At 41.1% G+C, this 27146-nt stretch overlaps 1 protein-coding gene across 1 annotated transcript; it reads left to right on the forward strand.

The window, feature by feature from the left end:
* The first annotated feature begins 11602 nt into the window (after positions 1–11602).
* On the forward strand, positions 11603–21096 carry CCK (cholecystokinin). The gene is made up of 3 exons (XM_090048857.1): positions 11603–11721; positions 13519–13776; positions 20729–21096. The coding sequence occupies exons 2-3, from the start codon at positions 13521–13523 to the stop codon at positions 20863–20865; spliced, it is 393 nt and encodes a 130-aa protein (XP_089904983.1). The 5' UTR covers positions 11603–11721; positions 13519–13520; the 3' UTR covers positions 20866–21096.
* The last annotated feature ends 6050 nt before the right edge of the window (positions 21097–27146 follow it).

Below are 27146 nucleotides of genomic sequence, written 5' to 3' on the forward strand. Positions count from 1 at the left end.
TTTTGTGGTCTACTTTTCATAGCTTCTGTCCATATTACCACATCACCACCTCCAGGAATTAGTAACTGTAACTAGAAGTCTTCATTCAAGGGAGGCTTTGGGTGATTCCTGCCCAGAAATGGTGCAATAAAATCTTATATCTATTTTATTTAAGTAATTACATACTATATTTACTTAAATACAAGATGAGTTTCCCCGCCCCCAGTCAGCATGGAAGGAAAAGCCTGATCATATTACATTTGCATACAATGAAACTTCATTAAATACATTGTCTAACATTAAACTGTTGCCAAAAGCAACACATTCTCAGTAATGGAAACTATTTATGAAGTTAATTAAATGCAGCCAACACTGAGCATAACTATAAAACTAAGCATACTGGGCAACCATGATGATCAGAACTTACCACAAAGATAGGTGAGTGTAACCCATCTGAACAGGATATAAAGTGGTACCCATTTAGCACTCTCCCCCTCAGCACTGACTCTCTTTCAAATCATGGTAAGCCACTTCATTGCATAGATTTTGATTTTTTTCTTCACTTCCACAGCTGAGCTACACCTTTTTTTCCCCATTTCCAGTGATTACCCCTTCTTCACCACCTTAAAGATCTGACAAACATTACCAAATGGGATCCCAAACAGTTCATCCAGAATCCTTCTGTCACTACCTCTCTCAGCCTGTTGCACATAATTAGTGTGGCCCCACCCTCCATAAGGTGAATCCAGACCACATTGCACTGTGCTTCATCTGCATATAAATTTTTGGAGAATTGCAGGATGCATGACAAGATCACAAAGATCATGCAGTTCCAGTCTTGAGTGGGGACAGAAAATACATTTAACATGAAAGGATCAGTGAACTTCCCCTAGCTCAGAGATGTTCTGTTCTTTTACTGGTATGTAAACCCACTGTGTGACAACTCAGAGATATTCCTAGCAGAGATTTCAGTGTAGTCTTCCATCATTGGATCAATGTTAACCACATTTGACCTGCTCTGAGGAAATCCCTAGGATTGGGTCTCAAGTTTGGAGAAATTAAGGAAGAGGAAAGAGGGGAGAATGCAGTATATTTAACTCATACAGAAAAGTTCAGATACTTTTGAAGATGGAAATATGGGTACATCTAGCCACAAAAAGGTCACATATGAGACAATGTAGCCTAGATACAAAGGCTTTTGATCATTTGGCTGTTGTTGCAGCAGAAAGTACCATGCTTTTCTAGCAATGCATTTGGGAGAGCTGTCACCTCTGGTAACTCTGAGTGACTGACTGAGGGCCTCATTACACATTCATTTTAGGCAGCTTCTGAAGCTCTTAACCCTGGATTGTGCACACCTAAAGCACATTTTAAGCAGCTTTAATTTATACCAGTCCCGGGCAGATTTATCTCTGATCTGTGTTACCCAGCTTGCATTCCATTAATGTGTGCCCACTCCCTATGGATGAGCCACCCAAGTCACAGTCTGTTAGCATCCCAGGATGCCGTGTCCCCTTCCCTACCTTCCTATTCTGAGTGGACAAACTTTCCACCCCCTTACTCTACTGCCCATAGGGGCAGTTCTGGCACCAAGCCGACCCCCCCACTTCTACCCCCAGGGGTGTAACCCCTTGCAAACAATTTACAAAGTACATGCCAGCCAGCTAGCTACATTGCAGGGCATGGACAGGTCTGGAAGTTGAATCTAAAGAGGGTGGAGAGGGGAACAAACTCGGGGTCCAGATTGGGTCCCCGTGAGCTGGGGCTTCCTTCCCAAAGTAGGGGAAGTAGCTCCCCCAAAATGCCTTTCCTGACCACTCCCAGCTCTCAGCCACCCCAGGAAGCACCCCAGGAATCCCAACTCCCAAATCCTAGAGACCTTCTTTAACTTTTTCCTCTTTCTTTTTAAAGTCTTTTTTCTTTTTACTTCTTTTATCCTTCAGTGGCCGACTTCCTTCATTTCACCACCCATCCCCCCATTCCCCATTTTCTATCTACCTCCCATTTCATTTCTTCCCCATCCCATTAATTCTCCACCTCCCAGCTTCATGTTACTGGCCCCCAACCCATCTCTCACACACCCCCACTTACACCAGGGGTAGAAGCCTGTCCTGGCTCACCAGCTCTCCAGTGGCAACTCACAGCTATAGCTCCTAGTCCAGCCCCTACTTGTCAGCCCTCTATTGGCAAGTCATAGCTGTGCACGTTGGAGAGAGGGAAGGATTTTAGCCTTAAGGTGCAACTGCTCCAAATTAGAGCTAGCGCTAACATCAATCAACAATTAAGCAGCTCAAAGTGCAAAGTATAACAAGGCCCTGAATAGCAGCTTTCCCAAAAACATGCAAATATTGACATCACTCAAAATGCATTCCCTTGTACCCCTGTATTTTATAAAAGTTTGTGGCTATAAACTGGACAAAACATCTCACTGCCTGTATAGGTTTTTGCTTCTCTGAATTGTTCCTTTAGGCTTCTTGCTTAGCTAAAAGCCCCAAAAAGCCCCACTGAAGCACTCAATTTTTAAAGATGCTGCAGAGCCAAGTCAAAATAATGCCGTGCTTCTTCCACTAAAGTGCGTTTGTTTGTTTGTTTGCTTGTTTTTTAACATCTGCAATCAGCCTTAGCATCTAACACAAGAGAATATTTTAATCTTTTTTTGTCTGATCCACCCTCCTGGAACTTCTTCAGGACAATCTAATTTTAAACTTTACTTTCTACTATGGGTTTTCTAAATTTGAATTTAAGTTGTCTTTAAACTCATCATCACAATCTTTTCATCTGCTCCAGCCATATTAAATAATTATATGATGCTTACCTCCTCCGAAGACTTTTCTGGAAGAATTTCTTCCCTGCTGTCTCTCCATTTAAATAGGAATTGTCAGAATTAAAATTTATATTTCACACCCAGGTTAATTCAATTTCCTCTACATTATGAAGTGTCACTGAATGGCAGAAGCAAGACAGCAATACACCAGCTGTCCAATTCAGTTCTGTTTCAAACAAAGTGCCTCTATCCTTTCTGAGGGACAAAAAATGAAAAAAAAAATTTGTTATTAGATCTGGACATACAACCTCAAATGACGTCACTACAGTTAAATTCTGGTGTCAGCATAGACAAGAATATACAAATGTATGGGAAATAAAACAATGCATTGTGCTTATCATATTGAAGATGTTTAATAAATATTAACGGCTCAGACCTCCAGGTATTGTCATAAGTGATGCCAAAGTCCAGGCAGCACTGCACTTTCTGGAGTGGACAGTAGATGAAGTCCATTGTGGTTTTGTTTGCTCTATTAGCTTCCTCTGATAGCTTCAACCATCCTATCAGGTGGTGCTGATGAAAGTTACTCTTGAGGGATTTTTTTTAACTTTCTATCAGAGGTGTTCCAAAGAATCCCAGGATCAGATTTCTGCCCTGATGACAATGTGCAAAAATGGCTAAACAATGTGTAGCTTGTTAGGGGAGTTAAGTCAAATAGCGTAAACTGTGATGTCTTCAATATAGTGTTTTCACTGTTTTGACTTTCTGAAAAGTATATATTTTGGTATGTTTCTCACTGAAGTGAGTTTTCAATTAATATAAATATTAGTTTTCATATGATGGATAATATTTAATTTTTAAAAATAAATTTATGGTGTTCTCAGTTTATGTTTTATATTAACTGATGTGCAATCGGATGTATAATAGGCTGTAATGCCCTGGGGTTAATGTAAAATTGTTTCTAACATCCAGAAGCAAAATTCCCAACAGTTTTCCAGACTGAACACATTTTTCAGCTGTCAGAAATCACAGAACTGTGTGGTACACCCGGCAATACTCCATATTTGAATGGTAAATCTCTCAAGAATGTGTTCTCTCAAAAATCTGTTTTTGAAGGGAAGTATCCATGTCACTCAGAATTAAACACATGTAGTGTCACATTTGAAGGTTAACACAAATTACAGAGAAGAATAATGTGACTCACATTTTCAGACAAAAGAAGTTGCATCACCTGCACAATTCAGCCTTGGGACCTCAAAAATGGCAAATGGTTCAAAGGGAAAATATTCTTTAATAACTACATTAATAGCATAATTAAGCAAAACACATGAATTTAAGTTTAAGCACAAGTAACCCCACCCCAGTCTAGTAAACCACTTATTCACATGCATTAGCTCTAGTATCATTAGGGGGACTTAACCACATGTACAGGTACTTTGCTGAAACAAACCTAAGGACACAGTTCTGTATGGTCATTTAGGATGTGTTTATTTGCTTGTTTAGCAATTATCCTCTCCTTAATCCTCTGAATTAAAATGTGACTCTTTGACTTCCTATTTTACTATTGAATTGTATGCAGAAAAGTAACAAATGTATATTGCAAACAATAAAGCAAAAGGAAAGCAAGAACTAAAATATCATGATATTCTACAATGAAAATATTAGACCAACATTTTTTTCTTCATGAGCGGCTGATTATTTGAGTTTGACAGTTTTGTTTTATTTCAAACCTGGATCTCCTTATGTATTCAAATAATGTAAGAGCTCTCAGGAATTTTCCTGTATTGTGTCAGAGGTAGGTCCCATGGAGAACAGAGATAATCACACCCCACCCACACCTTACCTTCCCACATTCACATGCATGCTTCAGAGTTGAAAGTTCAGCCACAACACAACACTACCCTGGATTCATTCCCAGGACACACTCTTGAGCATTCAGTCTTCACTGCATCTTAGAATGGGCATTGGGGGGTGAGTCTAGAGCAGACTCACAGCCAAACTTCTGACTGTGGAGCAAGTCAGCTGATGTGGGTGGGTAAGGCATGCTTATCTGCAGCTTCTGTGATATCCACCCCGAGCCAGTACAGACAAGCCTTCATAGTCTTGTTGGAATCACAGAGGATGTACTGGGCATGAATATAAATGGTATGTGATACAAAGCCATGCACTTAGCACCCAATAATAAGAACTTTGACTGTAGAATGGAAATATATCTGGAAACAACTGGGGAAGAGAGGGACCTGTCTGAATTGGTTGATGTTCATGAGCCTCCAGTGTGATGCAGCTGTGTAAAAGGCTAATGTAATCCTAGGGTGTATTAGGTGGGATATAGTCAATAAAGACAAAGAAGTACTAATAACATTGTACAAGGCACTGGTAAGACCCCACTTACCAATTCTAATTACCAGTTCTAATTACCAATATTCAGAAATATTAAATTATTCAAAGAAGGGCTGTAGTGATGGTTAAGTGAATGGAGACCTTTTCTTATGGGAGATTAAAGGACCTTGGCTTGTTTAGCTTAAAAAACAGAGATGGAGAAGGGATATAATAACTCTTTAAAAATTATTTGTGGATTCAATATTAGGAAGAAAGAAGCCTATTTTTAGGCTGAAAAGCAATGTTGGCACAAAATCAAATGGCTACAGATAAATTTAGATTGGAAATTAAAAGATTTCTAGCTATCATTGTCTAAACTTCACAGTCTAAGTGAAGTTTTGGAATTGCCTTCTAAGCCAAGTAGCGGTCCTGAATTGTTTTATGATTGAACTTGATGAAGTCATGGAAGGGACAGTATGACAGGATATTGGTTCAACCATCATGTATTTACAATCCCCATGTTGGGTAACTCTCTTGTAGTGTATCAGGTGTCTGAGAACTTCTTGCTTCAGGATTTTTGGTGGTTGCTTGTAGGGGCCAGGAAGGATTTTTTTTTTTCCTTTCATGGATACTATTGGCTTCTGGAGGGAAAAGTGTCTCACCTCTTTCAAAAGGACATTGGCCACTGCTAAGGTTAAGGGGACATTGAATGGAGTTTTTGACTGCTCCTGCCCACACTTAAAAAGCAAATGTTCCTGGCTGGAAAAAAAATTTTTCTCTTCCATTCAAAGTAAACCCAATCACCAAATCTGGGATCAGGAAGAAATTGTTCCACCAGGTCAGATTGCCACAGACTGTAGTAGTTTTTGTCTTCCTCTTTAGGAGGCCCTGGCCCTCTTCCTAGGACCTTCTGACCATACATTAACCAACTACCTCTCTGTGAATGCAGTGACAAAGCATTGGCATCACCCTCACCTCCTCTGCTTTAACCAATGTCATGTCATAGGTGTTCTTAACATTTTGTATATTGTGCCTGATAATTATGAGGGTTTGAAGTGATGATGTGGGAAAATTTCCTGGATAAATAGTTGCCTATGAACCCAGGGTACTGAACTCAGTGACTCAGGAGGACCCTTCTAGCCATGTATTTTCATGTTCATAGCAGTCAACTTACCTTCCTCATTTATCTTTCCTAGATCCTAAAATTCCTTTTCTAATTTTCCATTTGTTCCTGAGCCAAAACCTTAATTCCCCAGTTTTAGTTTACTGGTAAACAAACAGTGCATCTCCCCATAAGGTAAGGGTGGCAAGGTCAGCATGGTCTTACACAGAAAAATCCCCTGGATTTAGAGAGGGATGCTATCAGTTCCCCTCGGGCTTCTTTCAACCTAACCTCTCATCACACCCCCTTAAAATCCTGAAAAGGAGCAGACATCACACACAGAAACTCTTAATTAATTGGTAGAGAGATGCAGTTATCTCTGCTAGTCTGAAATCAGGCAGAAGGCAGGGCAGGGTGGCACCTTAGTGACTAACAGGTTCAGAGAGGCATAAACTTCCCTAGGCAACAACTCACTTCATCAGATGCTATCAATTAATCAGCAGGAGTGTCTTCACTGTACCATCACGAGTGGGATGCGAAAGTGGAGTTAATGCTGATTATGATCCTCATGGTGCCCTACTCCTACAAGCCACCTGCATGGCCACCACTCCAAGCAAAATGTGGACACTTTTTTTTCCTATTGTGTTTCTTCCTTCCACACATTGGCCAAAGTGAACAGCTTTCTCTAAAGGGGTCAAAAGCCTTCAGTTCTCTGCATTTAAAAGACAGTCTAAGACCAAAATCAGCTAACAACAAGTGAGCCAATATGAATGATAGTGTGAAAAGAAATGAGTTTTGTCTCTTAAAATGTTCTCAGGGGGCTCTTCATATAATTATGAAGTTTGCAAAAATGATATATTCATTGATATGCTTGTATAAAATGAGTGCCAGAAGAACGTACAGTTCCACTCATCTGTTATTTGCTGCCAGTTCTTGCTATTCCATTATACATAATGGGCCAAATTCATCCCATTTGTGGCCAACTCCATTGACTTCAGTGGAGCCACAATAAAGATAAATTTGCCCAGTATAGCTTGTACTTGTTCGTAAGTAGCCAGGTCTTAGTAGAAAAAAAAACACAGCGCAAATTAGAAAAATGTGATACTGACAAAGGAGAAAATGTGCTTGTGATCACACTCCTAAGCACTAGGCTTCCTTGGTTCCACAAAACAGCCATCTGGCTTTATCCTCTGTGGTATAACTTCCCCATATGCTTATGCTTGGCAATACATAGCTACTTCTCCAATATAGAGTGTAAATGTCTTTGAGTCTGAACTATGCAATAAATAAAGGCCCATATGTTATTCCTTTTTCTAGAAAAATATTAAATATAAGCATAGTAAGTATATAGCTTCTATCATTCCACATAAAACCATATTGTTATAAGGAACAGCTGATATCACCCAGGAACTATATTCAAGGATACAAAAGCCACAGCCACTTAGCACACCTATATCTACTGCTGTAATAGGAGAAAGGATGTGCAAGTATGTAGGGAGAACTGAGTTTCTTTATCCCTGAGAGAAAGGCCATAACACCCACCTTTTTTTAAATGATTCCCATGATCTTGAAGAGTCACTGTGTGACACAGAAAAATGTGACAGGAAAGAGATGCACAAACCCAAGCTCTTTAAGAAGCTAAATTTACCCAGAAACAGGCTTTAGAAAGTTTCCTGTTCTTACAGGGTGTGATTCCTCTAATACTGTAGAGAAAGAAGAGAAGCTCTGAATATTAGGATCCTTTACTTTAAAGTGGGAGGTGCCTCAGCCCTCTAAAATACAGGCTTTTCCTGCTCAGATAACAGGCAAATTGTCACTTACAGACACTCGCATTGTCTAAATTGAAAAGTCTCCATTTCACCTAACGGTTTCAACCAGATTTAAACTAACCTATAGTTTTGATTAGGAGCTTAATAAATATATACTGTATATGAGATTGTGCAAAACCTAATGAATAAGATCATGAAAAGTTAGAACCCTCCCAATTACTATAATAACAATAATAACTGCAAGTTTCCTGATATTTGAATATATCAGACTATAATGGAGATCAATTTAATAAGCTACTTTGCTGTTTTTGAAATAACATTTACAACAAGTTATCCAGATCCATAAAAACTGTTTGAGAGATATTTTATATAAAGCATCTATAGTCAAACTCCATCCTATTGCACTCAACTACTGAATTTACTTCACTAGAGTGATATCTTTCTGACTCTCTCAAAAATGCAAAAACTATTTATGGAGAACCAAGCATTTTATACAACATCAGGCACAGAACTGGAGAACACACAAATTACAACATACAATCTCAGAATCTGACACACAAAAATTGATTAAAAGAAAGTTAAGGTAGCAAATGCAAAAACTTCAGAATACCAGTTAAGATGCTAACCTGCTTTGAGCAGCATTACATTTAACCTAATATCATCTATTTTTCTTAGTCACTGTGAAGAATGGTGAATAAATGATGAATATATTCGCTATGGAGGATAGATAGTGTGGATTGAATGAGGCAGAAAACCAGAATTTTGAACACTAGAAATAAAAAGTATCTAACAGCAGCAACATTCACTGAAAATTGTTAGACCTACATACAGAGTTAGCAAATGGTAAGAAAGTTAAACAATCATTATGCAATACTGTAAATATTCATGAACACACCTCTAATATATGTAGATATTATATGTGTGACTATACAATGGACAGTCGTAGTTTCTCTCTGTTTTGGTACAGCACTAATATCATTGCTGCTGTATTTTGAAGGCACACAGCAGGGTTATTTGTTCAACAGCAAAAACAATGTATTTAAATTCTCCTCAATTACATGGCATTCCACACATTCAGGGCCATAGTATTAGACCTATGGAACAAGAGATGCACTTGTGAGGAGCATCTGCTTTAAGAACTTCTAAATGGATGAGTTAGAATGATGTCCTCTCCTATTATTTAGAGTGATTTAGCTGTCAGGAAACATACAGCTGCTGTCTGTCTGTCTGAAATAGAAAAGAGTTAGGTTTTTCAGCATTTCAGCTAGAATGTATTTATAATCAAAGCAATATATATGTCACATCATACTGATGTAATTGAATTCCTGTCATTATGTACTGCTGATGTCATTTGCATTGACACGGTAATTGTTCACCCAGATCAACTTTTAACATCACATATTATATATTCAATATTATGTTATATATACTAGTTGTCTGATTTTCTCCTACGTGAACCTCTAGGCTATTTCTGTGGGAATTCATGATCTATAACATGTCTTCGCAAGGGCTCCACGAAGTCACTCTTCATGAGAAGTATTATTGCATAGTACCTTCACAGAAAGTTTGTGCTACTTCTCCAGACAGTCACTGTGTGTTTTCATGTTGCCCGTTTTCTTTCTGTAATACAGTGAGCAGTTTTACTATTAAGCCAAACTAGGAAAACTGACTAATCAGAAAGACCTTTTGGGCCTGGACACATGGCGCTTTTACATTGGCATAACTTACAATGGTTTCATATGCTGACCTTACACCAGGATCCAGAGTAGAGAGAGAACCAGGTATTCCAGGATAGTATACAGTATTACAGCTCCTTCCCATGAGGTGGCAGGAAAGCCTCCAAACCTCTGGCCAAAGACTTTCTTGGGACAGCTCTGCACATCCACACTTGCAGCACTGTAACTTGCACCTGTTTAATTATATGCCCTGATTTTTCCCAGGGTAATTCTACACTGGTTCAATTTAGTTACCCCAGTGTAGCACTGCACATCATGCACCAGTATAAAGGCTGATTACACAGATGTCAATATGCTATGTGTCCAAGGTTCAGTTTGACAGAGGGAACAAACTCTTAGGAAAGGGGAAACAGTTCCTTCATCAAAGCATGCTGAGGCAAATGCTGGCTTTATTTGCACTGTCCCTCTTTTCTTCTCCTCTCTCCATACATACACCCATTCAGACTTCCTCTGTTCCTTGCAAATCCCCCCAGATCTGATTGAACAGCTGCAGCCTCTCTTCCCAGATCAGTGAGCCAGTCCTCTGCAACATATCACACAATATACCAGCCACACATGCAAAGTAAAACTGACCATGAGGGTAAAGTAGTTGTCACACAATTAACTAGCTGATGGCACAATACATTTAGACCGACTACACCTGCAACGTAATTAGCACATGATAAAAATGACTCCCCAGCTATAAAAAGAGCCAACCAGCTCTCAAGTTAGGACTTGAAAATGTGTAACATCTCTACAGCTGGTTTCTAACCAGTTTTAATTGGAAAGTGTAGCCGGGCCCCTAGTCACCAACATCCCCTTCGGATCAGGAGTGTTAGACCTGCCTTGGCGCTGTCCAAGGTGCTGATGGAGCCAGGTCCCCGGATCCCGAAGGCAGGAGAGAAAAGCATGGGTAGGGCGAAGGGTCCCGAGCTCGCCCAATTCCCATCTCCCACCTTCTTTGCATGTTGACAATGCCCGCCCCCCCACAAATGGCTCAAGATCAGATCAGGGATTGGGGTGAGGCAAAGGCAGATCCCCAAAGTCATTAGGGCAAGAGATTGAATCACAGACAAGACCTGGTAGGAACCAGTCTGGGAAGCACTGGGTCTCTGTCCTGCCTGGCACACTGTGAGGGGAAGGACTGGAGAAAGAAAAAGGAGAGAAATCCTGGCCTGCAGGGTTTCCCTGGGGAAAGACCTGCAACTTGTACAGATGCATCTGTGACTCAAGGATTGGACTCTGGAGTCACCTCAAGATCCCTCAATGAGCTGTGGTAGAGATCATCCTCAAATTGAGGGATTTCTGACAATGATGGCAAAAGGAAAGGGACTGGGGAGGGAATCAGAAGATGGCACAGCCCGAGGCTTTCCACATAAACAGGAGCCGTGAAACCTCTACAGAGGAAAGAAACCAGGGACCATGTTGAGGGGAAGGAGGGCATTACAGCTCCTGCGGGAAGTCAGGGGTGGGTTAAAAGAGACAGACCCCATCACCTTCCCTTCACCTCTGAGGGGTCCTCACCTTCCCCTTGTCACCAGGGCCCAGAATCTCCCATGGCCCCAAGCCGTGGTGCCAGGCCTGGGAGCCCCTGAGCGGGGGTCTGGAGCCCCTCGGTGCCTGCCAGGCAGGACAGACCGGGCAGCATCCCTCTGCCCTTGGGAAGAGAGGGGGCAGGATCCAGCGAGCCCCGGCTGAGGGGTGCCGGCACACACTGCAGGGATCAGTGTGCAGTGACCCGGGGCAGCTTCTGCCCCGCATCGCACACCCACGCACACAGGGGCACAGCTGCAGTCTTGGCACAGATGCAAAGACCCCCGACTCAGCAAGCACCTGAAGCTCACGCGGCAAGGAAGCTGCGGGCAGGGAAGGGTTAAGAGCCCGGAGGAGCTGCTCGTACCCCACCCCGCCGCCGCCCCGCCCGCATTGGCCCGCGCTGCCAGCCCCCAGCCCCCCAGCCCCGCCCCGCCCCCCGGCCCGCGCTACTTAAGGCGGCAGCGGAGCGCGGCGGCAGCACTCGGCCCGCGACACCGCCTTGCCCTGCCCAGCCCAGGTCTGCCCGGAGGAAGGAAGGTAGGACAGGACCGGAGAGGCTGGGGCGGCGCTCCCGGGCATGTGGCTTTCCAGCTCCGATCCAGGCGATCGGGGGACAGCGAGAGAGAGAGTGTGTGTGTGAACTGCGGCGGGTCATGCATATTCTTACCCTGCCATCAACTTCTCAAACCATTTCACCTCCTGCTCCAGCTGAGCCAAAAAAGGAGACACAATCCCAGGGCAACCCGGTAGGGGCTGGGGCTCACAGCCACCCTCCTTAGCCCAAGCAAGGGGCAGAGCAAGCGGGGGCGGGGGGGGAATCTGTGCTGGATACCTCCGCACTCAGTTTCTTCCCTTTGCACTGCAACTCTTCCCCTGCTTTCCTGCCCCCTTTTCCTAGCAGTGATGATCACCCCTCTGCCAGACATAAAGCACCCCCCGTCATTATTAAGCCATGGACATCCTTGTTCTTGTGGGATGGGCACGTTTGCTTGAATCTTTTGCTGAGAGAGAAGTTTTAGAAGCGTCCCGGGAAGGAATCATTCTGCTGTCGAGGGGGTTGGCTCCAGGAGGGACCTTTCATTAATGTGCATGCAAATGAAAAATAGCAGCTAACTGTGAAGTGGCCAGCAGCGTTCTTTTGAACCGCGGGAGCTTCTAACTATTTTTCTTTTCCCTTTTCCAGAGTAATTTTATTTCAGTGCATAGGATCCCCGAAGGATCAACCATGCCAAAGCCTGATATCATTTTGTATAATCTTCGGACTTAGTTGTCAGCAGCCACGTATCTATTGCATTAGAATTCTCTGCTTGATAGACCAAATCGAATGGCTTTGAAAAGTTGCTTGAGACAAAACTTTAACCAAATGGCTTCTCCACTGTTGGAGCAAACGATCAATTTTAGGATTTGTTTTTTCTTTTACTTGGAGCTATGCTGCAAGTTTGCTATAGTTTGTTTGTTTGCTAAGATATAATAAAACCATTGGAAATACTAGGGCCACACTAAAAAAGAGCTGCTAAAACAAATGCTCTCTGCAAACTTTTGAACCTGAAACACACACAGTATCATTTTAAAACTTATAGCAAAAAAAGTGAAATATTCTGTCCTGGGGGGGGGGGGAGTTTGGGGGGAGGCAGTTGTTGCTGTTTTTATTTGTTGGGGGGGGGTTCTTTGTTTTGTGCATAGTGGGTACCATCTGTTTTTATTAAATGTGATCTATGAAAAAGATGAATAAGAATTGAATATATCAAGCTGTAGAGATGAAGAAAGGCTTGCAATCGCTTCATTTTTATCCCATCTCATGCTACTGTAGTGTTCAAAGATTTCTCCTCCTTACAGGCATGTTGACACCTTGATTAGATTGCATATATCCTCTTCAAGGTCTTAACCTAGACGCTTGAGTTACAGTACTTTAAAATCTGTTCTTAAATCAGCACTTTTAACAAGATGGCATAGTACGAAATAGAGCAGCGTTTCTCAACCTGTGGACGATGACCCAAAAGTGGGTCTCAAGAATATATGAAAGGGTCATGAACAATCATGGAAAAACATGAATGTCACTTGGGAGTAATGTAGGGCCACATCCTGCTGTTGTGGTTAATGTTTTCCTGCTGATATTGATTTCTGTCTTTAAAATTAAGACTGTTGAGCTGCTTTAACTTGTAGTTTTAACTTGGGGCCAAAATACTTTGTGTATTTTCTACTTAAGCTATTACTGAGTCGGGACACTGGCTATCTATGTTTACCAATGGGTCCTGGTACCAAAAAAAATGTTGAGAACCACCGAAATAGAGGAAGCTAATTGTTGTGACAACTTCTGCTTCTCTTCCCCTCTAGCCATGTATAGCGGTATCTGCATCTGTGTGTTCCTTGCTGCACTCGCAACGATCTCCTTTGGACAGCAGTCTACAGGCTTTCACAATGCGAATCCTGTGGCCCCTGAGCTGGAGCAGAGCTTGACGGAACATCACCGACATGTTCGTACTCCTTCGTCTGCCAGCCAGCTGAGATCTGTCCAACGGGTGGATGGAAATGTTGACCAAAAGGCCAACATTGGAGCTTTGTTGACCAAATATCTCCAGCAAGCCAGAAAAGGTAATAACTTACTTATTATGCCATGTGTTTGAGTCAAAGGACCCTTCCCCCCCCCCACACTTTTGACATTCAGTATCTTTATAGATTTAGAGAACTAGGGAGCAGAACTGAGAGCAGAACTGAGCCCATATGTAAGACTTCAGATCAGCTTTTGATTTCAATTTCCTGTTTTGGCTCATAACTTTTTTCCCACATTTGGTCTCAGCCCAAAGGTAACTGGATTTTTTCCTGAATCTTGTTTTAAAATTCATTTATTTTTTAATTGAGCAAGCAGGGGCAAAAATAATCACATTTCCTGTTACTATATAATAAAATTAAGACCAGACTAAAGGGGCTGGCAACCAACACCAAGACAGTGGAGGTTCAGCATTTCAGACGCTGTGTGTTTGCTAGTCCTTAGTGAGAAACTTCAGTTCCAGTCTGCACATGCACACACATTTGTAAGCCTTTCCAAGATCACAATGTACATTTTCTAAAAGGAAAAAATTGAAAAAAGTGGTAAGTGCTGGAGTATTTGTTTCCCCACACACATGCACAGTAATCATTTCTTTTAGGGTTTTTAGTTTTAAAATCACTTGAAAACTAGGCAATGGCATTAGGCAACTATTACAAGCCTGTCTGATACTGCAGCTGGGTTTGCTGACAATATCAACTTCACGGGCTGGATTCAATGAACGCTCACTATTCAGACCAGATGTTGTTTTTATCCTGAAAAATGAGGTGGTTATTCTTCCAAAAGAATCACTGCACACTGATTCCAAAAGAGATACTAGAAATTAAAACACTTGCAGACCGCTTCCGATTCAATTCCCAAGAGGCTCATTCTTTTTCAGGTCATAGATGTCATAGAGAAGTAGGGCTGGAAGGGTCCTCCAGAGGTCTTGTAGTCCAACCCCCTGCCTGAGGCAGACCATCCCTATCCAAACCATCCCATACAACCATAGTCTAAGGGCTACAAGTGTTCTATTCTGAAAAAGGGAAGGTGGGGTTTTTTTGTTTTTTTGTTTTTTTTTTTTAAATCTGGATGCATGCTGCATGTTTCCAAGGGCAAGCTGCTGGCCCAGCACTTCCGGTGAGCATGATGGCTGCTATGAGCAGCAAATGCTACTGCAGGCAATGTGTTGAATTACGAAGGTCTTGTTTCCCCACCACAGATTCTCTATATTCCACATTGCATTCCTGCTTTGCAGGGAAAGAGGATATCTCAGAAATCAAGAGGGTAGATGTCAGGAGACCAGGAGGGGTACAGTAAATGCTGTTACACAGTGGATGTTCTATTCATGCCCTTAGTGATGTGATAAACTTTTTTGGCAGGCATACCAGAAACTGGCCTATGCCCTCCCAGGGTGCCATGCCAATCCCCTTCCTCTGAGTAATCTGCTGCTCTACTTTCTGCTCCCTACTCTGTACTCTCTGCCCAATCTCCTCTGCTTTCTACTACCTGCCATGTGTTCCCTGCCTGATCTCCTGCTCTGCTTTCTGTCCTATTGGCTGTTGTGCTGCCTGTTCCCTCCCTGACTTTCTGGATGCCATGTATACTTGTGCTACAGGTTGGCCACCCATGACCACAACAGTAACTACTGCCATTGCATTCCACATTGTGTCAGGTAGGGTTGACAAAACCCAAGTCTATGCCATGCAACAGGGTTCCACTTCACTCCTGACTTCTCCCCTCCAAATATTCTCATTGTGGGATTTACTGTGTTGGCCTCCAAATTAACTTTTAAATTTCATCCTTACTCCTAATAGGGATCTACAATTAAGAGACACTGCATGCATTATATACAGTATATCTTTACAGGCATAGAAAGGTACTTGATATTATGTGCACCCTGCACTGTGCATCACACAGCATCTGTATTTGTCTGTAATGAATGGTTCATGCACACACTTACATGGGTGCACATGCACTGCATGTGTACCCATGCATGCACACTTTTCCTTGCATACACATCTTTGTTATGTAATAATGAAAAAAGGTGTTTGGGGAAAAAAAACCCAAACACTTAAGTGTGCTCAGAAGAAATTTCAACAGAACCTAGTGATGCCAATTCTAATTGTGTCCATTCAGAGCTCAGTTTAACAACCAATGCAATATAACAAAAGAAAGATTTTGATATTACATGCAAAAGATTAGTGGCCCAATTATATACTTTTTAGGAGTAAGCAAAATGTTTCTTACTGGAATTCTGCAGAGTACCATCTCAATCTCTCTCCTATCTGCAGAGCTTTGCTCTATTTCCTGAAAATCTGTTATCTGTAAGCTAATTTACTTATTCCAGTTCATATATTTATATTACACCCTCAAAACAGTTAAAATATGTAAAAACAAAACAAGCAAAACTAAAAAAAACTTACCCCCTCCCCCTAAAAAGAAACCAGTCAGCTTGGGCATTACCCAAAATACCTGGCTAGCATTTCCAACTATCTAAACCAGCCAGAGTGACAAACCTTTTGGCTTTAGGCTTTATTTATCCTAAATATTATGCGATAGAAAACAGCCTATGTAGTTGTGTAGTTCAGTTTTCTTTTTTAAATGTATGTTACTGTTCTTTAAAAATTGCCATAGGCATCTGACCCTATAAAGGCTATGCTTAATTCTAGAATATTACTGATGGACACTTGGACCCTGACTCGTAAAAGGAGAAAATCTAGGATTTAGAGTGACAAACCAATATATATAAAAACCTTTTGTATGGTTGGGTCTGATGAAAAGCACAGAATGGACATGCCTACATGAGACACCTACTGTGCACCCTAACTAATTATAGTAAACATCTCGGTGTCTATATGAGCACCCCTCTGCTGCATTTTTTTTTTTTTTTTCATGCACAGCAGCGCATACAAGTCCTACTCTGCTGCAGAGTTCTTCATACACAGCAGTGCATATGTAGATGCTGATGGCACTGGCTGGGGTATGAGGGTGCTTCAGTCCGGGGGCTGCCTGCCAGCTAGCCCCACACTGAAGCATGCTTGTGTCCCAGCCAGCCCCTCTGCAGCACATTGAGCCTGGTCAAAGCAGCCCCACACTGGCAAGGTGACCCCCACCCTCCCAGGTCCCCTGCTAGCCAGGGATGCTGCAACCTGGTTCAATGTGCTGCAGTCCAGGCACATGTGTAAATCTTTGCTCCGCACTTTATTGCTCTGGGAAGCTCCCGAGAGCATAAGCTCTGCAGTTTATTGCTGCATGTTAATGGCACATGTAGACTTACCCAATGATCTCTAGTTTACTTCCCTTTCAAACCCAGTACCAGTCATGTTCTCCCCATTTTAGATAAACCTGTACCTTTTGGATCTGTTTGGGATGGCAGAATTCTCTTTTGCCTCATACTCTTGCATTGCTCAAAGAGGTGTGACTTCCTCCTCATACAAGACAGTGTTGCTTTTAAATTACATAAAAATGGTAAAATGAAGGTTCTGAACAATACAGGAAGGCTCTAGAGATACCTCCCCTCCAGTACATCAGTCATTTTCAGACTTAATAGTTAGAAAACTCTATCAGTTTTTAGCTGTATATAGATTGAATATTTTTCATTGCTATGAGTGGTTAATATGGATATTTGTTGTTATAGTTTATGTGGAGGGTCACTATTTGCAGCTAGAACAGTGGGGGGGGGTTCTCTTAAGAAGGTCAGTTTTTTCCAAAAATGACCACAGTTTGAAACCTGGAATGTTTGAGGTTCATTTGTTTCATAAGTGTACATACTTCATCATGCTTCTGGAATCTGGAGGAAGGTAACTAAGATGACCACTATTTTGATGCTAACAAATTCAGTTGACTGAACAAAACCACCAGGCCATTCAATTAAAGCCTTTTTAGCATGCATCCGGCAGTTGGATGGATGAAACACACTGTGGCCATCAAGTCAGTGATACAAAGATTTAAAATTCTCCAAGGAGCATTTTCCGAGGCAGACCATAATTAGTTCAGAGGAGCCATTAGTGCCCACTGGATCATTGATCTGCAAGCTCAGAAGTTTCTAAAGTAGTCCCTGATCTAAGACATGGTTTCCAGCTATTCTACTGTGCCAAGAAACCATTCTCATCACTCCATAATTACATACTTTGAATTAAATGTGTGAATTTCGTAGCTTCTAACATTAGTCAAACACACTCGTGTGTGGTTTAATGTTTGACATTTTGGTCTAAGTAAATGACTAAAATCCGCTAAGGTTTTTATTTCAGTTTATATTTACTCTCCTACCCTCTGCAATCATTGGCAAAGTGGTTTAAGTGGGGTTTTGTTGTTGTTTTTTTTTTTGTTTAAATGACTTCTTTGCATCTGCGAAGAAAACTACCCAATTATAAAAGCTAAGAGGCAATAGGTGCTCCTTTAAAATAAAACCCCATAAGCAAGAAAGCAGATTGGGATTATTTTTTTTAAATTTTTATACATTTAAAGACTGCCAGACCTGTTCCAATTAAGCACTAACAACATGGGTCTGGTCCTGTTCCCACTGAAGTTAATGGGAAATTTGTCATAGACCTGAATGGTAACAGGTTTAAACTCATTTTCATAATTACAGTGTTACTGCACTTGGATTTAAAATGTAGCCACAGAAATGTAAATTTTCATGTGTTTGGATAAGTGCAAATTAAATTGATATTTTACAATTCTTTCATTGCTAATTACATGGTGCTAATGAGACAGAAAAAGACTCTTCCTTTTTAAAGTACAGGGGTTTGATTTATTACAGAAAATGTTGGCTTTAGCATCCTATTACTTTAATTATGTTGCCACCCTAAAGATCTCTTTGCCTTTATGACAACAGCAGGGATCAGCAGTCTAGTTTAACACTGTATAATGTTCAGACCTATGGAGACACTTGGCTATGGAGACACTTGAGATCAGTTGTCCCCAAACCCACAGTGTGCGAGCAATATGTTTCCCCTGAGGCTCTTCTGTGTTGGTTGTATGTATAGTAAATTAAAAAAGACAAAGCTGAGGTTGGTGGGAACAACCCAGTTTGGGGGTGACTACAGCAAATGCTTAAATTGTTGCTGATGGGCCAGCAAAGGTTCAGAACCAAGACATTGAGTCAACAAAAGTTTCTCAAAAGTAAGAGAGAAAGCAGGGCAGGACTAACTCACTCAGAACTATAGGGCATTTTTACATTTGGTTGGGGAGGCATGGGGGGTGACTTTAATACATGAGTATTTTTAATTAACCACCCGTGCATCATATTTTGGTATCCCCCATACTGAAAAATGGCAGCAGGGAATTTTGAACTAAAGCTTATTGAACCACCATTTTTTGGTTCAGGGGCGCTCATACACATGATGACAGAGTCTGCTGGTGTGTGTTTATTTCTGTGCTCCAGCAGACTCTATTTTAATCGAGCCCTTGGAGACTAACCCTTAGAAACTAACTCATTCAGAAATGCATATGCTTTCTTAGGCAATAGCCAGCTTCATCTGATGCTATGGCAAAGTAGTCTCTAAGGAAGTGGTTCTCATCTTTTGAGATTGAAGGCACTACTCATTAGTCTCATTGCACCCCTCAGAAAATGCCAGGTCTTGGTTTTTCACTACTTTTTGGCTACAAAAAAAATAATAGAGCAATTCTTCTGTTGCAAAGAACTCAGAATGTTTTTAACACTATAAATTCCTATTTGAAGTCTCTGAGTTTATTTTGTGAATCATGTTTGCAAACCTAACAGTGTTAATATTACACGACACCTGTAGGCACCTTTTGAAAGAATCTCTGCATACTGTGGCAACCTGGTTAAGAATCACTTCTCTAAGATAGCGCCCTGTCCTGCCTTTTTCCTGATTTCAGGCTAACATTGCTAAGTCCCTCCCTCAAAGTACTAGTATTGATAGTTTTCCAAACAAATAGCTCTGTCTATAACTTCTGGCCAGACTGTTCTCACATTCAAATGTGTTCCTAGCTCTTCTGCCAAACTCATATGCTTTAATTCCATCCCACTCATATTAAAGATATGTCTACTCATCTTTAGTTCAACTCGTAACTCTTCAAGCAACCCTAAGAAATCATCATGAAATCCGTCTCTCAGATATGAGCCTGCTCTCAAAGAAAATTAGCTCATTGCCAGAATATTATTCAAAATGCCTAACAAACAAGAGGGAAATGTTGTAGATGGTATAAAGCAGTATTTCTCAACCCATGGTAAGCATACCCCTGGAGGTATGCAAGACATGGGCAGAGGGTATGTGGATGCTGCATTTTGGTCTTTGCCTTCTCAGGCCAGAAGATCCGGCCACTACCTCTCCCGCCATGTCCAGTGCACCAGGGCTTTCACTCTCCAGCATTAGTGTGCTGGGGGATAGGGAGGGAGGCCCCGTGCAGGATGCATTGCCCTAGGCCATATTGGAAAAAGTGGGACTTGGCTTGCGGCAGCAAAACTGGAAATGCCACAGTGGGACTTCTGGTTTTGCTTTTGCTGCGTTGATTGGCATGGGGTACGTAAGGTACCAAAGGTTGAGAACCACTGGTGTAAAGCCCACTAAGCAAATGAGCTGGAGGTATCGAATCTTTTCTCAACACCCTATCCTCCACCCCTACTAGTCAGTCTCCTTCTCAACAGCCAGAAGCAAGGACAAAAACATATCAAGTAAAGTTGCAGAAAAGACCCCCCCAAACAGTTAATCTACAAGTGCAGACTTCTTAACATGACAGTAATGCCTGGGCTGAGGGAAACCTGCACAGTCATAGTCAAACAAGAACTATAAAATGTACAATTTCAGCAAACCTTCAGTTGTTGTGATTTTTTTTTTTTTGTATAAAAGCAAATAATTCTAAAGACATTGCTCCAATGTTTAAATTATTATCTAAGAAATTACTGCAGAGTATAGCTAAAGTTGGTATAAATAAGACTACTCAACCCATTGTACACACAAACCTGTGACAAATGCAAAAATCAAGGTGGTAACTGAGTTAATCCTAAAATTAAGCTGACTCATTCTTTACCCATCATCTCTAATCCATTAGGCCCGACTGGAAGGATCTCAATTATGGGAAACAGGGTACAGAGCATTGACCCAACGCACAGGATAAACGACAGAGACTACATGGGCTGGATGGATTTTGGACGCCGCAGTGCTGAAGAGTATGAGTACTCCTCCTAAATAAATCAAAATATCACCAAAAAAAAAATCTCATCACCATTTCTGTACAGAAGAAAAAAATTAATTTGTTGTCCTCTACAAATTAGTGTTTTAAAATATATTATGTACTTGATGTAAATTTGTCTGTAAAACTATTCAATGCAATGTATACATATGCAGAACTTTCAAGAACTATTTTCTTTCTTCTATGGGTTATTGTTCACTGATACTATATTAAAATGATTTCACTTATCTTCTCTTGTTCTGTCACCACAAATGCTGCGGGTCTTACAATAAACTAAAGCATGGAAAGGCGTTCACTCCGTAATGTACATATATTACATCTGTTAAACAGTTAGACTAATGAAGAATCACTTTTTAAAATAAATTTTGTAGTAGTCTCATTGGCCGTGACAAGAGAACTTGCCCAAGTATCAGCATGGTAGCCCAATGGTGCGGCACAACATCACGTATCTTCATGATTACTTCATTTGTAGATGATTCAGTTTTAAAACAAATTCACGTGTTTGTAGTGAGTAGTAAACAGTACTAAATCTTTTTAAAAAATTACATTTAACCTTTTTGGCTCAATTATTTTCTATTGTGAACAAACTGTTCTGCTAACAGCTATGAATCATGGAATAAACAGAACATTCCTTGCCTTGTGGTAAGTTATAGATTTGTTTGGGGTTTATGAAGTAAACTTTGTAAATATAGCATGGGATTTTTTTTTTTTTGGAGGAAGAAGGGAAGTGTTATGTAGTTTGTAAAAGAACAGATATAATCTGCCACATATCAGAATTTTATCCCATTTACTTCACATATGAGGCGCTCTTCTGCGGCAGAAGCATTACCTGTAAAAGAAAAAGACAGATAGACATTCATTTAAATATACTTCTAAGGCTAATTTTTCTTGGTGAATTCTCAGTTGGTCTAATAAAAGGTGTCACCTCTGAACTGGGAGTTCTAGACGTTTGCACTGCTAAGGCTAGCAAATTTGACATGTTTCTAACCAGGGACAGCAAGACAGAAAAATATATAAATTATATATATAACTCCTAACCTTAACGAGAAGCCAGTTGGCTGTTTGTGCTCTGAGACCTCATTTGGCAGAAACTCTCAAGTGACCTAAAAATACCCTCTTTGATCTGTAGGAAGAACATGAACGTAAAGCTCAAGTTATGTACAGTGTTTTCATTTGGATTTAAAATGAAGATCCTTCCCGCAAGGCTGGAAGCTTCCTAATTTAATTAATCAGACTTTTAAATAAAATGAAATGAAGCTTCAGTATGAATGAAAGTGGTTCTACAGGTATTTGATTGGCTTCCCAACCCTCAGCCTCTTTCAGCATGTACAAAGTACACCCCCAGACTTCTCCAGGAAAATCTAAGTTTCGGTGTGCTGTGTAGAGCCCCCTTGAGGTTCCCAGAATCCCTTTACTTGCATATCTAACATCTATTCATGATCAAACATCAGATTTCAAAGACCAGTAAATGTCATGGCTGTGACCTGGGTGAAATTTTTTTCACTGCATTTTTATGAAGGAAAAATCTGATCTTCTTAGTCATGGCAGCAATTGCTTGCTCATAGAAGATGAAAATATAAAGTGAGTGACATGGTGCATAGCTGTTAAAACACATAGCTAGGAGATAGGGGAACTAGAATTCAAAATGACTCACCAGTTAAGCACATGACTACAGGGATAGCCCCTAGGCTTCCATTGTGTTTCCATCATCCCAACTGAACTTCCAGGGAAAATAAAAAAGATACCCTCAAAAAATTAAGCTTGCGTCTGAAGTGAGGTTTACTGCGTAAGAAATGCAAACAAAGGACCAACCAACCAAACCAATACCTAAAACTGACAACATTCAACTTGGTAATTGTGTTGCTTTTCTGAGAAAAAGGAATATTGTAAAAAGGGCAGTTACAGGGTACTCTGAACAATAATTTCAGGGTGCTCTGAATGGACATTGTAATATATGTATATACATGGCTGGATACATACAGTGGATGTATTGGACGAAATCCTGGCTCCAGTAGGTTCAATGTCAAAACTCTCTTTGACCTCATGCAATTTGCAGATCAAATGTTCCAATTTACAAGTTGAAAGATGATGTTTCAGAGCCCCTACATCCACATTTATCTAATAATCTGAAAATCAAGTTTTGAGGGACTTTTTCCTATGTTTTTCATACATCACCTTTCACAATAATGCAAATTCTGCAGTTCGAACTGAGATGGTATTTTGCACCCCATGCATGAGATAAAATAAATCCAGTTCACTCTTCTACACAAATGTTCTCATCTCTCCAGAGTGAACGGTAGGAAAACCTGAGCTGAACTTACTGGAAGCAAATATGCTAGAGCAGAAGGTGCCATTTTTGCCCAGTAGTTTTTCTCAGTATAAAGTCTGCTTATGCCTACTTCTTTATTGCCTCACTGGCTTGGACTTTGAGTTGTTATACAAATCAATGCAAAGTGCTTGTAACTGTATATCAAAGTATTGAGACATTTCTATCAAAGCAGAATGGAGTAGCATTTTATATCCAGTTTGGCTAAATGCAAATGACTGAGCCAGATGTAAGGCAGTTTCTCATACTGAAGCTCCTCATATTGACCCCATATGTGCTCCATATATTATTATCTGCAGTAGGTAAAAGAGGGAGTCATACAATTCAACCCACATCGATTTGGCAGGTGGTTTAATCCACCAGCTGGTGGATGCCACTTGAAGAGTACAGCAAATCTTTACAATTAAGGCCAGTACATCAATACTGAGCTGATGTAATCAGGATTTAAGAAGCAGAAATAACCTCGGCACACAATATGTGACATGGAGAAAAAACCCAGATGAATTTAGCTTACTCTCCACCTAGGTCTTTGAAATAGAAAGGGGTTGCATGCTCTGAGTGGGTATGTATTCCAAAGCATGAGCAACGTTGGGCTAATTAGGTCCAGACATTTCCATTGTACCAGTAAAATAAATGAATTTGGCAAAAAAAAAAATTGAAGACAGGTAGTTTTTAAGGCCTATTGAAAAGGTACAGCTATCCCCTGCAAACACCACTGAGGCTACCAGAATATACTAGATAGATTGCCTACTTGAAAACAGTAGGCAAGGTTGGGCTCAGTTCTCTCTTGGAGCACAGAAAGAAAGAAAAGTGCGAGTGACCTGGCCCATTTTGGCCAACTGTGCCCAGACTGCACACAGCATGATCCTTGTGTTTATGTGCAAGGACGATACAGGCTAATGACAGCAGAAGGTTTTCCTAGGAGTTCCAGGCAAACCTAATGTAGCACCCAGGATGCTGTCCAAATGCAGAGCACAAAAGACACTTCACCCTTTTCAGTGGTCATGGTGTAGCTGCCCTTATCAGAGCAATACTTCCAGGAGGTACTGTTTCTCAGACCTAAAGTGAAATCTTTAGTCAAGTATTATCAAAAACATCTTTATGACCATTTACATTTTTATTGTGCAAAAAGCTATTGGGAAGGATAGCTCTGTGGATAATCACCTGGATATTGGTTTTAATACAAATAACAAGTTCCACTACAAAATTATCCCAGAACAAAATAAAACATTTTTTTAAAATCAACTGGCAATTTGTGTCAGAAATTAACTCAGTTTTTGACCAAAACCACCCAATTGTGTCGAATAGTTTCAGCCAGTTCTACCTGTAACTAGTCATACAACCAATAAACAGTAGATGGCAGTGTAGTGACTCATGTCTCTACAACATATATTGACATTTCTTACCTTGACAAAATCCATGCTTTTTGTCCAGTTGCTGATTTCAAACCCTGAAATCCCACCTGTCTTTGACCAGTTTCTACCCTAGCCCCTAGGCCTAGGCTATCTTAGTCTTGTTTCAAGCTAGTGGTTCCCTCCATATTGCCTATTCAAACTCCTGCCTCCGGTTTCCCTCTGTTTTCTCCTCATCCTTATTGGACTTCTGCCAACTTGACTTGACTCCTTATTCTTGACTGCCTCCCACAACCCACAGACAAGAGTCCTGATGCATCCAGTTTTACCAAACAATGACATTAGTGTCAGTCAAAACATTTTGAGAAATGCTCCTGCCAAAAAATGAAATTTCATTAAAAATTTAAATTTTCTTTGGGGAAAAGAAGTATCCAACTTTCATTTTTTTTATTAAAATGAAGCATTTTAAGCAAAATGTGGGTCAGTCTTCTGGCACAGATTTTGAAAACTAAAACAGTAATAATGTTTTTCCTTTCAGTTTTAGGGGATATGGGAGATCCAACTTTGTTTACTTTACCCAATTTTTTATAGTGGAAATAAATCAGTACAAATTGAGAAGACAGTGTTTTGCTTTGTTCCTGTTATTTTCTTTTTTCCCTTCACTTTTTCCTAGGGAGCAGGTAAAATTTAAAACTATCTTAACTCCATTTTTTCCCTTTAAAATCATTCAAGAAGCCAAATGGTGTGAATGCTTGTGAAACTTAGATGCTTGTGAACCTTTACATTTCAGGGTTAGGGAGAGAAGTTACACATAAACCAGTTTAAGTGGTCAGAAACTGGTTTACACCTGTAACAGAACATAAGTTCAGTTCACATAAACTAGTGTGAAAATGGCTGAAATTGGTTTAACATAAACCTGGTTGAATGTAGTATCAGACTTAACTGATTTGGGTCAAACTGGTTTATGAAATTTCTGTCCCAGACCCCTTCCTGGTTCAAGTTAAATCAGAGCCCCCCAGAATCCCAGCATGCTGTCCAGCCCTAGGCTGAGCTGTGCGGTCAGCTCCAGAGAGCAGGGCTGGCCCTGCCCCTCTGCTCTCTAGCTGGAGCAGTAAGGGCTGGCTGACAAGGGGTAGAGGGGCAAGCCCAGCTGGGGATGTAACACAGTCTATAGTAGGGGGCCTGCCCACCCCCTCCACACAAACCTTGGTTGGGGTTTGGGGCCAGGAAGGGGGTTAAACACCCCTTCCCCTGCTCAAACTTAATGCTGGCTGCAAATGTGGATGACAAATCCCAGAGGCACCTGAAAGCAGGAAGTGATGAGCAACCTGGCAGAGTCCTGTTGCTCTGGTTTTGGACTTCAAATCCCAGAGACCTGTGGGGCAGCAGGAAGAGGAAGTGAACACACAGCCAGAGAGCTTTAGTGGCCCCTGGCTTCTGGCCTGATCCACTGCAGGCATATGGCTACATTTCCTGAATCTAGGGTAAAATGTCTTTTCACTTCTGTTTCAATTTCAGCTTTGCAGCTTAGACTAACCTAGAAAGACTGAATCGAGCCAGCCTCAGGCTTTTTGACTGTCTGTACAGTCTTTGTGTTTCCACAATTAGACAGCAATTTAGCAGGAGGCGTCAGGGTCACAGGTGTGGATTTAGGAGCTTAAATTCGGCTTAAATTCCCCCTTGAGCATTGAAGTCCTTTATTGAATTGTGGCTTTTGCCTGCAGGGTCTAGCTGATACCCAAGCCACAAGGTTACCATTTATTACTAATAAGTTGTAGAGTTAATACAGATGATATAAGAAGCAGAAGCAAACCCAATATTGACCCAGTACATTTGTAAAAATCGATCTGCTTTCAGTTAAACTCATCCAATACAGTGTACGTTTAGCTGGAAACAATCCCATCGTTGATCTGAAAGTAGTAGCTGCAATAGGAGAACCAGAGGGGAGCATTTTCTTGCCACTGAACAGTCTAGATCCTTGATGTTTGGCTCTGATTTTCCTCTGGCTTGGGACTGCTTGCTGTCATTTCAATCTGCACAAAGAATCCCTGATGTGAATTTAGGATACCTTTAAGCGTGTTATGTATAAGTTGTTACATTGGCCCTGCATTGCAAGAGGGAACAGCAGAACAAGAGGCTCTTTGAATAAACAAGCTTTATCATTATATGAGCTTAACTCCTTGGTCTTTTGAAAACAACACAGATACAACTCAAAACGTCTCAGATTTTGAGGTGCCACAGGGCCAGTGTAACAGATTCTGGGATACCTTTTAGTCTATAGCTGACACCTATGGCTAAAGGGAAATGGTGAGGCCAGCAGGCCATATTACCTCCAAATGTCTTCTGGGCACGAATGAAAGCAGCTTTCAAGATGCTGTAACTTCAGTGAAAAAGCCATGTTGGAGCCCAACCAGTTCAGAAATGGAGTTTACAAAGGTGACTTACAGCCCCAGTGTATCTCTTCTCCCCAAGATGTGATATGTGCCTCTGAGATGTACTAGAGAATCTGGGCTGAGAACCATTGTGTGGATTTCCATCTGCACAGTATATTGGCAATAACGCAGCCATCTTTTGTTTGCATTGGAAGTGAGCTTATGAA

The sequence above is a fragment of the Crocodylus siamensis genome, chromosome 5, assembly GCF_052110815.1.
Source record: "Crocodylus siamensis isolate JL-2025a chromosome 5, ASM5211081v1, whole genome shotgun sequence".
In the NCBI taxonomy this organism is placed as follows: domain Eukaryota; kingdom Metazoa; phylum Chordata; order Crocodylia; family Crocodylidae; genus Crocodylus; species Crocodylus siamensis.

Coding starts and splice junctions, on each gene's coding strand:
- CCK (XM_090048857.1), top strand. CDS start 13,521: ATGTATAGCGGTATCTGCATCTGTGTGTTCCTTGCTGCACTCGCAACG. Junction 13,777..20,728: donor TCTCCAGCAAGCCAGAAAAG/GTAATAACTTAC, acceptor CTAATCCATTAG/GCCCGACTGGAAGGATCTCA.